Source organism: Chrysochloris asiatica, unplaced genomic scaffold, assembly GCF_000296735.1.
Source record: "Chrysochloris asiatica unplaced genomic scaffold, ChrAsi1.0 scaffold00007, whole genome shotgun sequence".
Taxonomy (NCBI): Eukaryota; Metazoa; Chordata; class Mammalia; order Afrosoricida; family Chrysochloridae; genus Chrysochloris; species Chrysochloris asiatica.
Genome location: NW_006408525.1, coordinates 37,595,657 through 37,611,315, shown reverse-complemented (window position 1 = coordinate 37,611,315; position 15,659 = coordinate 37,595,657). Strand labels below are relative to the sequence as shown.

Genomic DNA, 15,659 nt, shown 5'->3' with positions numbered 1-15,659 from the left:
ATGTACATATAACTACATAGACCTACTCAGAAATACACACATGTACATATAACTACATAGACCTACTCAGAAATACACACATGTACATATAACTAAATAGACCTACTCAGAAATACACACATGTACAACTATTGTTGCTGGTGCTGGTGGCCTTTGATCTGGCATCAACTCACAGAGACCCCGTGGACAACGGAAGTGAGCGTCTCCCAGCCCTAAACTGCCATCATGTTCAAATAGCTTGAGTCTGTGCTGGCCATTGAATCAGTTTTTCTCACTAAGGGTTCCCCTTGCCTTTGGGACCCTTTGCCTTACCAAATCTGATGTCCTTCTGCGATCTATCCCTCCTGAGAAACTGGTTCAGAGTAAGTGGGTCAGAGTCTCAGAAAATAATCTGTGATCCAGAGAGATTTTTCATTGGATACGTTTTGAAAATAGACTAACAGGACTGTCTTCCTTGTCCATCTTTATCTGGAACGTCCACTGAAACCTGTTTACCATGAATGATCCTGATGGTGTTTGAAATGCTGGCGGCATTGCTTCCAGCATCGTAGCAACATATTAGCCATCAAGTGTGGCCAACTGATAGACGGGTATAGAGTTATACTGACAGAAAAAAGGAAAACGAGAATCCTCAGGAGGTCAACACTGTAGTCTACAGAATATTCCCTGGGACACTTTCACACCCAAGTAAGAAATAGTGTATTCCTTCTGAGTCCTTAAGGCATAGGTAGAGAAGGTATTAAATTGAAAGCTGTAGGTTTCCTTCATACTGTAAGACCTCATTCGTCATGTGCATAAAGTGAAACTTGAAATGGGAATCCTGCCTTTTTACTACCTCCCATCCTCTCTGAATTCTGGAGCTTCGTCTGCATCAGCCTGTCATTCTCAGGAAGTTCTAAAACTTTAAGCAGTATACATTTTTTTTTTTTTTTAATTCAGAAGATAAGCATACAATCTCAGGGGTCCAGTGTGTGGGCAGACTTTATACCATTGGACAAAATTGCATTGGAGTCATGTGTCTTCTTCCTTCGTACTCTGACTTCAACTCCACTGTAGTTAGAAGGCTTTGGACTGATAGGGAAAGGAAGAGAAGGCAGAGTCTCACTCAACCTCAAACTCAGTTACTTCAGCCTTCCTTGAACTCCTTCCACTGTCTTGAAAATCCCCATTTAAGCAATTGTAGATTTAAAAACAAAGGGCTTAAAAATATTGCAGAGAGAAATCTGGTCTAATGGTCTTCATGAACCTTTGTAGAAAGCATACTAACGTTTTTTGAGGGTCAAAATGAGGAAGCCTGAAGTTCTGACTGGGTTTGTGGCTGTTGAGGTAAGGGACCTGTGTTGTAAAACTCCAAAAGCTAAATGCCTTTATAAATTTAAAAGGAACGGTGGAGTCTTCAGGTTACTTTGAAAGCAGCCCCAAAACACTGCTGGATTTAAGTTAAAAGCAAGTCTTTAGATCTCCCTTCAAACACATCTGTGTGATTTGTCATAGATTTGTTTTTAAGGGATTTTCTTGTCCCATAAAATTGCCCTTTATACTGAAGTCACTTAAAATACTAAGATTTCATTAATGTATGTTGTTGTTGTTAAGTGCCGTCAAGTCGGTTACCACCCATAGCCACCCTGTATAGGGTTTCCAAGGAGCAGCTGGTGAGCTTGAACCACCGACTTTGCAGTTCAAACAACTTTGCAGTCTGGCGCGTTAACTCACAATGCCACACCAGAATTCATTAATGTATATTGTTGTTGTCATGTGCCGTGGAGTCAGTTCCTACTCACAGCAACCCTGTACAGGGTTTCTGAGGCTGAAATTCTTTACAGGAGCAGAAAGCCTCATCTTTCTCCCGCGGAACAGCTGGTAGTTTGGGACTGCTGACCTTAAGGTTCACAGCCCAATTCGTAACCACTCATGTATAGTCATCATTAATATCAGAAAAGTCTACTCCATTTAAGTTTTATATTAGAGCGTGTGAGAATACTTTGAAATAAGTAAATGAGGGAAGATTCTCTTTTGGCATATGTGTTGCTGTCGTGATTGGCATTCTTCCACGTTTGTGACTTCTGATGCCTAATGGGTCAGGAATGATTCAGTCTCATCACTGGTCTTCATCTTTTCTCCTTGCCTCTTGAACCGCCTTAACACTGCTAACTGCCCTCTGGTTCTTTTTTTGTTTTTTTTTTGCTCAGGCCCAACTCTTTGATTCTCCTCCCACCTCTAGGCCTCCCCTTTTCCCCCCTTCACTGTGGGTGTTCCTGGCACCCCCACCTTTTCTTTGGGTTCTCATTCACCACTGTATCTCCCGCTGCCAATCAGGTAGCTGCCTTTCAAAACGTGGTCAGCAGTCTAGCCATCTGTATGTCTCTGATCTGCTTGTTTGGCCCCATCTACGTGAGTGACCCACCTACACATTGTAGTCAACATGTCTGACACTGCAGTCCCTATTTAAGAAAAAACACAAAGAATAGTTTCTTCTCGTTTCCTTTGTCTAATCCCTGTGAACAGGTTGAAGGTCTCAAAGTCCAAGATAATTCTTACCTGCCCTTTGGTCTCCCCATTAATTTCCCACAACATGTCAATTCTCCCTTTATCATGGCTGAAAACCCAACCTAAACTGGCATGAGCAACAAAGAAGCAAGTGTGATGTGATCCTTGTGTAATTTTAGGTATTAAGTTATATCTGGGTAAATATGAAGAAAATGACATTTTAAAAGGGCTTTTCTTGGATCACCTGATTGAAACCTGAGTCCAGGTTTCAGGGAAGGTAAGATCTAGCCAGGCCGACCTGAAGATCTGGATTCTTTCCATGTGCCTCCTTAGTCTTCCAGGCTGGCGTCCTCCTCTTAATTCTCCCCTTTTGTTTGCAAGTTGGTAATATCATTTGTACAGTTGCTCAGATCAGTATCCTAAGGACCCTCATTACTCCCCCTTCCCTCATTATTCACATTTACTCCTCAGTTCTGTCTGCAAATTGTGTTTCAAATCCAATGAGGGAAGTGGGAATTGGTGACATGAGTGAAGAGAAAGTTGAGGGAAGAGTTAAAGAGGTTTTTCCCAGGGGACAGGTATATCCGATCAAAGATGTGGGAATACTCCTGGGATTTTGGAAAGCGTTTATGAGGAAAATGTGCACAGATGCTTATGGACAGAATTAGTGTGTGGTCTGACGAATGGCATTCCTTGTGATATGTGATGAAGCACCTTCATTTGATTTGTTTTCACACAACTTTCACGTGTATCTCAGGAGAAGACTGTTTTCCTTCTAACAAATCTGAAACCAATAATTTTCTTTTAACATGCAAATATAATATAAGCTCAATTTTTTCATTACTCTCTCCACAAAGCTGAAAGCAGCTCACTTGCTTCAGAGATTTTCATTTCATTGTATTCTGATGTGACGTTACCTTTCATTAATCCCTTCCAGCTAAGCAAAATTTAATTAAAACCATCTCACATGATGGCAACCATTGATGTATTTAAAAAGAGGAACTAGAGGCAGCTCGACTACCAGTCTTCTGTTCTGAGCAAAGTAAATCTAACTATAAATTGAGTAGGTTCTTTCTTGAATCCAGGGTTTATTACATAATGGCTTTCCCCCTGTTAATTTCGGATACTCGGGAGTTTTATGCATGCTTGTTATTTTACTTGGCTGTGACCTGAATTGGAAATGATACTGGCTTGATGATGAAAAGGAAGGAAATTTCTTTCTTTAGAGACATAATAGCATCACAGTATAAACTTTTTTCTGTTGCTACCTCAGTGAGCATGGCAGTCCGTGTTAAGTGTAAATATGGTGATTCCCTTTTACATATAGACTGAAGGACAAAGTGTGTTAAGGATCAGGGAGAAGAGCCAAGTCTGAAGATTGCAGGTCTCATTCCGATCATCATTACTGACATTGATTGCACACTCAGATGGGAGGGGTGGATCTAATACTCCATTGTCATGTAAGTCATTTGCTCCCAAGTATGAATTTTTCCTCATCCCCACTCTATAGGTTGGCATTGATTTTATTTAGACTTCAATGGGATGGAGGTAAATTCTCTTTCTCAGTTTTATAACAAACTCAACTGCGAACACAATCACAGGAAACTCACAGAAGCAGGATTACAAGGGCATGTCCTTTGTTGCTTATAACTCCCTGCCTTAATCTCCTAGTGGTGTCCTAACAGAAACACTACAAGGGGTATTTTGATGAACTGAAATTTATTTTTTCAAAATTTGTTGTTGTTGTTAAGTGCTGTTGAGTCGGTTCCGACCCATAGCGACCCTGTACAGGGTTTCCGAGGCTGTAAATCTTTACGGGAGCAGAATGCCTCATCTTTCTCCCACGGAGCGGCTGGTAGTTTCGAACTGTTGGCCTTAAGGTTCGCAGCCCGATTCGTAACCACTACGAGTTTAGGAGGCTAGAAATCCAGAGTCTCGGCTTTCTGGTAGTCAGCTGGTATCCCAGATGTCCATTAGTTCCTTGTTAATCTCATGAGGTATCTGTCTCTGTGTGTGTGTGTTGTAGGCTGCAGGTATTGGGGTGTTGAGGACCAGTGTCCTTCACGAAAATCCAGCACGTGGCTGCACTCAGACTTGCTGGCCAGAGACCCTGTGGGCTCAATGAAGTAACCTCCAGACGTCCCGGGTTCATTGGCTTTTTCGAACTCACTGTGGGGTTAGCTCTGTATAATTCTCTTTAGTCCTATTAATTCATGCTATGCTTCGAACCCCTGTAACTGTAGCCTCTGAGAAAATGGTTTCTTAATGTGCCTCTCTCAATGTGTCCACTGTATTGGCAGTGCTTAAGGTGTTCTGGGAACAAATTGCTCTGAGGAACAAACTTTGGCCACTGGGCAAGCTCGACCAAACTGTTCTTTATCAAATTATTCAGTTATGTTTGATATTAACTTAATACATGAGCCCTTGATACCCATGGACAATTATTAAACTGCTCCTAAAGCCGAGACTGTAAAAAGCTCCAAAAATAAGTTTGCTGGGAAGCTCTGGAGACACGTTTCCCCCAAGGAATTAACTCAGTATATTGGTGTATTCTGGGGCTTTGTCTAAAGAATAATAGGAAACCATTCAGCTAGGCATCTTGCTTTTTCCTGCAGGCCTCGGCCAGCCAGCTGACACAGCCGGACTCCTTTCAATCCTTTTCACCTTGTTCCCATTCGAGATTAGGTGCTATAGGTATGTTAATTAGCCTGGAGAAACCTAGTTGCTGCCCTGGGATTCAAACCTAAAAAGTATCATATAACTATTTGCTTGAAGTTCTGGTAAATTAAGGATGTTAGATTATCAAGACAATTTGTGACGTATGTTTTAGAGTTTGATTCCTGTAAATCATTGTGTCCTGTTTTGAACGATTAATCACATTTCACTTCTGTACCCCGTCTTAATAAACCCCACCTTCCTTTGTGTAAAGCTCCTCCCCGAAATAAAACAGGGGCAAAGACCGAAGCCCGCATGCAATGTGTTACGGCTGGCATGGCAGGCGTTACAGCTGGCAAGGCATGCGTAAAGGTTTGCAGGGCGGTGCTTTACTGCCTGCAGGGGCCACGATGCCCATAGTCCAGGATCTGGCCGCCAGTGTCGCATCCACTCTGGTCTTCTTGTCTCTCTTGTTGCGTCTTTTTGTGTACTTTTTCTCTGTCTCTGTCGCCGCCAGATCTCCCTCCTTCGTGAACCAAACTCCTCTGTCGATGCTGGTTCTCAACGTGTGTGTGTGTGTGTGTGTGTGTGTGTGTGTGTGTGTGTGAAACCTGTTCTTACAACTCAAAAGTGATAGATCTCAACACTCATGGAAGCAACAGTCAAGAAATAAAATGACATTATTGCATTAGGCAATCTGCTGGACAAGACCTCTTTAAACTGCTCAAGAGCAAAGGTTGTCAGTTTGAGGACTAAGGTGCACCTGACCCAAGCTATGGTATTTTCAGTAGCCTCGTATATAAAAGTTGGACAGTGAATAAGGAAGACTAGAAGAATCCACGCATTTGAGCTATTGTGATGGAGAAGAATATTAAAAGTACCATGGACTGCCAGAAGAGCAAATAAATCTGTGTTGGAAAAAGTGCAGCCAGAATGCTCCTTAGAAGCCAGGATGGCAAAAATTCGTCTTTCATATTTTGGAGATGTTATCAGGTGGGACCAATTCCTGAAGAAGGACCTCATGCTTAGTAAAGTGGAGAATCAGCAAAAAAGGAAGGCCCGACCCCCCCAGACACACACAATGAGATGGATTGTCACAGTGGCAGTAGTGGGGTGGGCTCAAGCGTAACAGTTGTGAGGGTGGTTCAGGACTGGACAGTGTGTCATGCTGTTATGCATGTGGTCATATGAACAGACTTGAGGGCACCTAACAACTATTGGAGTAGGATCAAATGAACATAATAAAGAAACCCCTATTTTCAAACAAGATTGTGTCCACAGGTGTGCTGTTGTGTCCATTGTGGCTCATAACAACCCTAAGTGCAGCAACAGGAAGCAGTGCCCAGCCCTCGCCATCCACACAGTTGTTGTTACGTTTGAGCCCACTGTCACAGCCACTCTGTAAGGTCCCATCTCTTTGAAGGTCCTCCTCTTTTTTCACTTTTCCTCACAGGTTTTGGGGCTATGATTTCAATACACACATATAGGCATATATTGTGTTGTGGAGGGAAGGGACTCAGTTCAATTCCTAACACTCACTAATGCTTTCTGACTTAGAGCTTGAACATCCAACTCTGGGTTGATGAATTACTTCTAATTCCCTCAAGTTTTCTCTCAAGTCAGAGCCATTGCGGTGGGTGGTGTTGGTGATGTTCCTGAGGGGGGTGGAGTTGCAATGATGCCACAGTCGATACGTCTGTAGCATTAGCCCCTGTGCTCTGTGTTTGGTGAAGCCTGGATGGAGCGTGCAGGATGTATTTGGACTGACCACTTTGCTGCGATTGCATTAGGAAATGTGTCCAGTATCAAGAGCCTGAATTCACTCATCTTCATGGTGATGACTCTCAGAACCCCCACCTGTGTCTAATGGGTCCAAACACTTTGTTGTCAAATTAGTTCTTATTGAACTCCTGGTGAGGACAGCATTAGAAGGACTCTTTGTTTCGCTCATGCTGAGTGTGTGGCTTTCAGCCTGTCATTTTTGATCTCTTGAAGTTAATGAACACTATTGAGAACCAATGTAGGATAAGCACTGGACTGCCAACCACAGGGTTGACAGTTCAAACTCACCAGCCTCTCCTTGGAAACACTATACAGGGTTGTTATGAGTCGGAACTGGCTCAATGGCACTTCACAACAGCATTGAGAACCAAAATGAGTTCTGGTGGTGCAGTGGACTAAGCATTGGGCTGCTAACAGAAAGACCGGTGTGTGTGTGTGTGTAATTCAAACCCACCAGTTGCCTCACAAAAGAAGGATGAGACTGTCTGCTCCCATAAAGATTTCTAGGTTTGGGAAAACCCAGTGGAGCAGTGCTGCTCTGTTGTATAGGATCACAGTGTATCAGCATTGACTCCAGGGCAGTGGGATTGAGAACCAGTGTTAACACCAACATGGCAGCTTTGCAGTACACCTCCTCTTTTAAACAGTTTCCTAAAGTATGAATCCATGAGCCAAATATAAACCAGTTGTCAGGGTATCAGTCCCACTCATAGTGCCCCCTGTGTGTGTCAGAATAGAACTGTGCTCCACAGGGTTCTCGGTGGCTGAGTTTTAATAAGTAGATTCCACTCATGGCACCCTCATGTGTGTCAGGGTAGATCTGCAAGGTTTTCAGTGCTGAGTTTGTATAAGTAGATCCCACTCATGGTGCCCTGTGTGTCAGATTAGAACTGTGCTCCACAGGGCTTTCAGTGGATGAGTTTCTATAAGTAGATCCCACTCATGACGCCCTCGCGTGTGTCAGAGTAGAATTATGTTCCACAGGGTTTTAAGTAGTTTGAGTTTTCATCAGTAGATTCCACTCATGGTGCTCCCACATGTGTCAGAGTAGAACTGTGCTCCACAGGGCTTTCAATGGATGATTTTTCATAAGTAGATTCCACTCATGACTCCCCCAAGTATGTCACAGTAGAACTGTAGTCTCCATGGTTTTCAGTCGTAGATCGTAATTCTTGGTGGACTATCAATTTTTGGGTTAACTAACCATGTACAACACCCAGGAATGACCAAACAAAGGAATCTGTGTTTCACTCTGTGTCTGAAACATACTTTTGACAGATGGAGAACCAAGCAAATACGAGACAGTTCTGACGAATAGCGACCTTGTAAAGGGTTTCCAAAGCTGTAAATCTTTACGGGAGAAGAGAGATTCATCTTCCTCTGGAGGAGTGGCTGATAGGTTTGAACTGCTGACCTGTCCATTAGCACTCCAGTACTTATCCTACAGAGCACTACCGGGGTCCTTACAGATGGATACATTTCTAGTAAATTTCCATTTTGTTCCCTCACTTTGTGATAAGTAAGCTTAGCAAGTGATGAGGATCAATAGACCAGTCTCAATTTTAAAGTGAGGCAATGCTAAACATTCTTAATTGGCCAAGCCTCTGGTCTTCATTCTGCATTCTTATGTGGTGCTGTAGGATAAGCACTATACTGATAACCACAAGGTCAGCAGTTCAAACCCACCAGCTGCTCTGTGGGAGAAAGATGAGGTGGTCTGTTCCCATAAAGCTTTACTGTCCTGGAAGACCCTACATAAGGTTACTGTGAGTCGGAAATTATGGGAGGGCGTTAGATTGGGGTTGGAGTTTGTAGTCTTCAATATGCTTTCCCTCACCCTCCCACCCCCACCCATGTCATTTGCTCAGTGTGAATGGCCATCCGTTACTGTCAGCACACGCCTGTCACACAGAGAGTAAGAGAACAACAGTTGTGTACTTTGGAAACAGTTGAGTGAAGATTAACTTTATGACTTGAAGTTATAGAATCGCTTCACATGTGGAACGCTTTTCTTTGGCTGTACAAACAAGGAGTGACCCAGAGTCTCTGAGCTGTGGGAGGCTTCGTCTCTGAGTCTTCACTGATGAGCCTATGCTGGCTTCAGTTCACACTGCTCTCGGGGTCCAGGGTGAAACCATGGAGCAGCAACAATCGCCATGACAGGATGCCATTTCTTCCAACTGAAAAGAATCCTCTTTAAGTCGCCTTCCTGCCTGTCAAAGTTAGCAGCTGTTTAAGGAAAAGCTAGCATGTGAGAAACCAAACCAAACATGTTACCATCGGCTCGATTCTGCCTGATAGTGATCCCTAGGACAGAGTTTCCAAAGCTATGAATCCTGTGGAGCCTCTGGTGGGCTTGAACTGCTGACTTTTCAGTAAGCTGACTGTTGCACCAATGAGGCTCCTTACTACCTGACAGGCATCACCTTGTCCCCCTCCCTGTTCCCAGAGGAAGACCTGTAGAAGTCCAAGGGAAAAGGGAAAAACAAAAGCATACCTCCTAATTTTGAGCCTGAGCTCCTCAAGTTACCCTAGTACGTTCTCTCCTTTTTCTGAACTAGTCTTTTTCTCTTTACTAACACTGGTATGACTTCTTAAATGCTGGCATCCTATTGCCTTACAGAATACGCAGTGCCCGATGTAGTGGGAACTTAAGACCCAAGATCAGGGCCAGCTCTCAGGGACATTGGGATCTCTCCAGTGTCCCATTTGCTGGGGCAGCCTTTTCCAGGGGCACACTGTGGAGTCAGCCAGCCTCTTAGTTCTTCTCCTGCTCCCCTTGCTGGAGGTGGGAAGAAGGGGGCTTCTGTCCTTAGACAGTGGCCCAGACATGGGCACGTTCTATTTCTTGTGTCTTTGGGGACCACCCATTCTGAATCTTGGAACTGTGAACATGTCTACTGGGTCCTCATCCCTCAGATGGCTCACGTCTATGAATGTTGTTGTTGTTAAAGTGCTGATGAGTCAGTTCTGACTCATAGTGATCCTGTAAAGGGTTTCCAAGGAGTGGCTGGTGGGTGTGAACCACCAGTCTTGTGGTTAGCAGCTCAGTGCTGATCCTACAGTGTCACACCGGGATTGCAAATCTTTTGCAGGAGCAGAAAACCTCATCATCTCCTACATCTGTGAATAGTCCTCTCTCCAGCGTCCCTGGGGTAGACTGTGTTCCTTTAGAATTGAGACTCCCATGAGGTGGGGGGGAGAAGAAGGGGGCTACTGAGGCAGATTGGAGAAGGGAAGTTTGGGGGTAGGTGGGTTTCTCTGGGTGGTGCACAAGGCTGAAACACTCATCCACTAACTGAAAGGAGTTGACACAAAGGCACCGTGGAAGAAAGGCCTGGCTATCTACTTCCGAGAAATCAGCAATGGAAAACCCCAGGGAGCACAGTTCTACTCTGACACACATGGGGGTGCTGTGAGTTGGAGCATTTGTTGCCCCTGCAAATTACAGTGACACCCTGCTTTTTCTTAGGGTAAAGCTTGATGTAGGAGATATTTCAAGATGTACAATAGAAGTACTTTCCACTGGAGCCATATAATTGCATTGATATGTAAATGGGGAGACAAAGGACAGAAACAAAGAGACAAACTATCCTTTTAAAGGAATTTGATAAATGTGGGTTCTTTTAACAGTGTTCACCCAAATGCAGAGAGATGGTTTTTTAAAAAAAAAAAAGATGAAAGACCTGGATGTTAGAAAGATTAAGTAGGGAATCAGAATGCTTCTTTTCTTCTCAAAACACCATGTTCATAATGAACTGTGATGGAGAAATAATGCTCCCGTGGTTCGTTCCCTCGGTAGTCTATCTGTCTAATTCCAGTGCCTGGAAGATGATTTTGCGCCTGGGGAGAGCAAGCAGATGAGATTAATTGGTGCTTTCTCGGGGCTGCTTCTATTATCTGTCCTTAAAGAAATTCGCAATCAAGATGCTTTTAGCAGAAACCTAGTGGAAAGAGCACTCACTCACCAGGCTTAGAGGAGCTGTCCGCTGCCCTTTGTGCTGTTTCAGAGCCCAGGCTCCCTTCTCTGCCACTTCCTCCTCCTGCCCCCTGCTTGTACACGGTGGGTACATGTAGCAGAGGTGCATGGGTGGTGGGCAGCCCACGTGGAGCTCCCACTCAGGGACCTTTCATGACCACCTCTCTAGGGATGGCCCTCAGGTGCTCAGCTCTCTGCCTGCTCATTGTAAGCCTGTTCCTTTTGTTCAAAACTGTATGTTTGTTGTTGTTGTTAAGTGACATCGAGTCCGTTCTAACACATAGTGACCCTGTTAGTGTTTCCGAGAAGTGGCTGGTGGGCTTGAAACATTGACCTTGCAGTTAGCAGTTCAGTACGTACCCTACAACGCCACACTGGGACTCCTGGAACATTGTATTAAGGAGTCTTGGTGGAGTTGTGTGTTAGGCGTTAGACTGCTCACTTCAAAGTCAGCAATTCAAAACCACCGGGCTCTCCTTGGGAGGAAAATGAGGCAATCTGAGATTTACAGTCTCAGAAACGCTACACAGGGTTGCTAGGAGTCAGAATTGACTCCGGGGCAGTGGGTTTGGTGTTAGTTTGGGGCATTAGAATATGATCACTTTCAAGGAAAGCTATTTATGATGAAGACAGTTGTTTGTGATCCTGGTTTCCTGCCCTCTAACATGGCATAGCCACGCCTTATGCTCTGAGCTAGTAGATTGATAGGCAGGCAAACCCAGGCACAGGTATGAGTATGCTGTGACTACCTTCTGTCAGGTTAGTCAGTTCCGTCTCAGGGCAGCCCAGAATGCTGCTGGTCCTCATGATGATTTGCATACTGGACTACTGTGACCCCATAGGGTTTTCACTGATTGGTTTTTGGAAGTAGATTGCTAGACCTTTCTTCCTGGTAAGTCTTAGTCTGGAAGTTCCACGGAAACTTGATCAGTATCGTAGCAACACGCAAGCCTTCACCAGCAGATAATGTGGTGGCTTCACATTTATTCAGAGAAGTGCACTGGCTAGGATCCAAGCTTGGGTCTCTCCCATGGAAGGTGAGAATTCTACCTATGAATCACAAGTATCTCTGTAGGTCTAAGTATCCCCAAACCCCAAATCAAAGCTACTGCCCTCAAGTTGATTCCAGCTCATAGCAACCCTGTTTAGGCTTTCCAAGACTGTAGATATCTGTGGGAACAGAAAGCTTCATCTTTCTCTTAGAGAGTAGTTGGTAGGCTAGAACTGCTGACAGTGTGGTTTGCAGTCCAGTGCTTATCCTACAGAGTCACCATACTCACCCTCAGGTGTAATAGGTATGTAGCAAAACATATAAAACTAAATCCACAAACACATCCTCCTTGCAACTCATGTGCCAGTTCTTAGCATCATGTGTAATTCTCTTTCTGTGCCTGATAGCACACCTTTGGCTATGATGTGATAGAAGCCATGCGGGCTTTGGAGTCAAACAAGTCTTTACTCTGACTCCTGTCTCCAATGCGTAGTAAGTGTGTGATTTTAGGCAAGTCCCTCATCCATCTGTAGGTACATCTATCTATCCACCTGTCTGTCTTCCCCACCTGCCTTCCTCTCTACCATCCCAAAGACTCACTTTGTGCTTACTCCTGCTCTATACACAGTATTTTCCCATCCATACACTGAGCGGTGCATCTGAAGGAGTGTGGGTATGAAGGCCAGGACCCGACGGAGGGCCTGATACATAATAAGATGCTCAGGAAATGGTATCTGTGGTCCCCGGCCAGTTCCATCAGCTCTTAACTGTCTACACCTCCTATGTTTTAGCAGTCTGAATGTTGTGATTGTTGTTAGGTGCCAAGGAACCTGAATAATGATGGGCAAGTACTTTCATACCTGGACGATGGAAGTGGCATCTTACTGGGTCTTACAGATCGATTCCATTAAATCCTGTGGTACTGTAGGGTAAGCATTGGACTGCTAACCATAAGGACTGCGGTTCAAACCCACCAGCTGCTCCTAGGAAACCCTATATAGGGTCACTGTGAGTCAGAACCGACTTGGTGGCACTTGACAACAATGCTCACTTAACCTTTCTAAAGAACTGCTTTTATTCATAGTATCACCTTGTTCAGAAACTTCCAGTGTCTTCCAGTGGGTGTCAAAGATACTCTGACTTTCTTGCTAAGACATTCAAGGTCCTCTAACTGTTCTCTAGTACTTGGCTTATTTCCTCTTGGGATCTCGGCTCTCAGCAGCCCTGCCCTCCCCACTCAGTAGTCTTCATCCACTGACACTGGTGCTGGGAACATCCTTGGTGTTCCCTCTTTCTCTGGGAGAAGATAATAGCATAGGAGCTACTGATTTTGAAACAGTCTGTCTTTCCTTCTGTAATAAAGGCTTAACTCCATGTTTTTGAGGATCTATTCTTAACATCTTGTTATTATTCAGCACACAACCATAACATTGTAGATAGTGTCCTTGGAAGCACTGCCGTCTCTTCATTCTGATCGTTAGCAGATCTCTATTACCAGACTTTAGTTCTTCCAGGAAGGAGCAGGCCCTTCGGGCATTACTTACTAATTTCTAGAGTTAACAACTGCAGCTCTTTAGTTTATCATCTTTGGGATTATTTGTCAGAAACAGATTGTGATTGGAAAATATTCACAGTATTGGGTTTATCTTGGTTCGCATGGTCTCCCCCAACTGGTACCAACATCTGTAGCAAGGCAGGTAGACACATGAAGGTCTTGGGATGTTGCCCAACGTTTTTCACTTCAATAGGCTGTTATCTGTTGACTGGGTTTATGTTCTAATGAGTTCTTTAAATTAGAAATTCTGCTGAGAAGTCCTGAAGTGTGTACTTAGCATTGTCTCTATTTGTTCTCACCAGACGCTCCTTGGAAACCCTGTACAGGGTCGCTATGAGTCAGAGCCAACTTGACGCTACCTGACAACAACAGTATTTGTTATTAGGTGCCGTCAAGTCGGTTCTCACTCACAGCAGCCCTAAGCACAACAGAATGAAATACCACTGGGTCCGGCACCATCCTCACAAATGTCATGTTTGAGCCCATTGCTGTGGACACCGCGTCACTCCAGCTTGCTGGACTTTTCCTCTTTTTGACTTTTCTAAGTATGATGTCTTTCATTTGTAAGAGAGTCCTGATGGCGCTGTGGGTTACGCATAGGACTGCGCACCTCAAGGTTGGTGGTTTGAACACACCAGCCACTCCACTGGAGAAAGATAAGACTGTCTGCTTGGGTAAAGATTTATTGTCTCAGAAACTCTATATCAGGGTCACTATGAGCTGGAATCAACTGGATGACAGTGATAAAAATAAATACCATTTATAATCACCAATTATTTGTATTTTATTTTGAGATATCCTAGAGGCACACTGGACTCCTGGTGTGGTGCTGTAAGATCAACATTGGACTGCGAACCACAAGTTCAGCAGTTCAAACCTACCAGCCGCTTCTCAGAAACCCTACACAGGGTCGCTATGAGTCGAAACCAACTCCACAGCACTTCTTAACAGCAACAGCAGAGGCACCGGTGGTTAAAGCATTTAGCGGCCAACCAAAAGGTTGGTGATTTGAACCCACCAGCTGCTCCAAATGAGAAAGATGTGGCCATCTGCTCTCATAAATATTACCACTTTGGAAACCCTACAAGGCAGTTCCACTCTGTCCTATAGAACCCCCCATGAGTCAGAATAGACGACAGCAGGGGGTGGGTATTTTATTTCATCCAGAAAGTATCGTGTGTGTGTGTGTGTGTGTGTGTGTGTGTGTGTGTGTGTGTGTGGTATATGACAGCAGACTGCCATATCGTTATCCCATGGAGCCGCTGGTGGGTTCACTGTTGACCTTTTAGTTGGCAACCGAGCGCTTTAAGCGCTGCCTCACCTGGGCTCCTGTTTAAGACCTTGCAAAGAGCTTTACCTTTGGATTCCCAGCTTGTGCCGTGGGGCAGTGTCCCGCAGTCTTCAGCTTCCTCCCTCCCATCTGTGGAGGACAGGAGCTGCAGCCGAGGTCTCCACAGCTGCCCTCAGTGCTGGCGTTCTGTGATTCTATTATCCGTGAGTCCAGGTCACACCAAATGCTGCCGGGTCTCAAGTGAAATGCCTTCTGATGGTTCTTTATAAGAGTCCATCTGCGTGGAATTACACTAACCTCCAACAGCAGGTAGCCATGTCTGGGAAACACTGCATATACATGCAAGCTGGGCTCTTCTAATTTCCATTTCCTTTCCTTCCACCAGTTTGCTGTTTCGTGGTTCACAAGAGGTGCCATGAGTTTGTTACTTTCTCCTGTCCGGGCGCGGATAAAGGACCTGACACGGATGTAAGTATGCTGGGAGCCGATTTGATGTGGATGTGGAGTCTCCATCTTTGATATTCTTCCTGTTGCACACCTGTTGTTTTGGCATATGGTGTTAATGGGGAAACTCCTCCATTCGTCTGATAGAACTTTGTCTTGAACTAATTAACAGGCTTATAGTCCTTTTGAGTCCTGGTGGGACTTCTTAGAGATCAGAGGATGATGCTTACTAGCTTGTACTGGTTCACCATGGCTACTGACTGAACCCACCAAATTTTGCTTATGAACACAATGCAGTTCTTCTCTGGAAATGTCGCCGGAGTATACAATGAACATAAATTGCCCATGACTCTCTTTCCAGTGCTTGATTAAGTAATAGGAGCCTCATTGCTTCTGGCCCAAGTAACAAACTGTGCCTCCTTCGCTTCATGAGAGTCTTGCTGCCTTTTCATTATACATTGTAAATGCGACTGCT

General features: G+C 44.5%; 1 protein-coding gene across 1 annotated transcript in view; it reads left to right on the top strand.

The window, feature by feature from the left end:
• PRKCA (protein kinase C, alpha) overlaps window positions 1–15,659 on the top strand; it is a 532,565-nt gene that overhangs the window by 216,515 nt on the left and 300,391 nt on the right. The window contains exon 3 of the mRNA XM_006833598.1: window positions 15,126–15,208. Coding sequence (XP_006833661.1) covers window positions 15,126–15,208 — 83 coding nt within the window. The remainder of the gene's footprint in view (window positions 1–15,125; window positions 15,209–15,659) is intronic.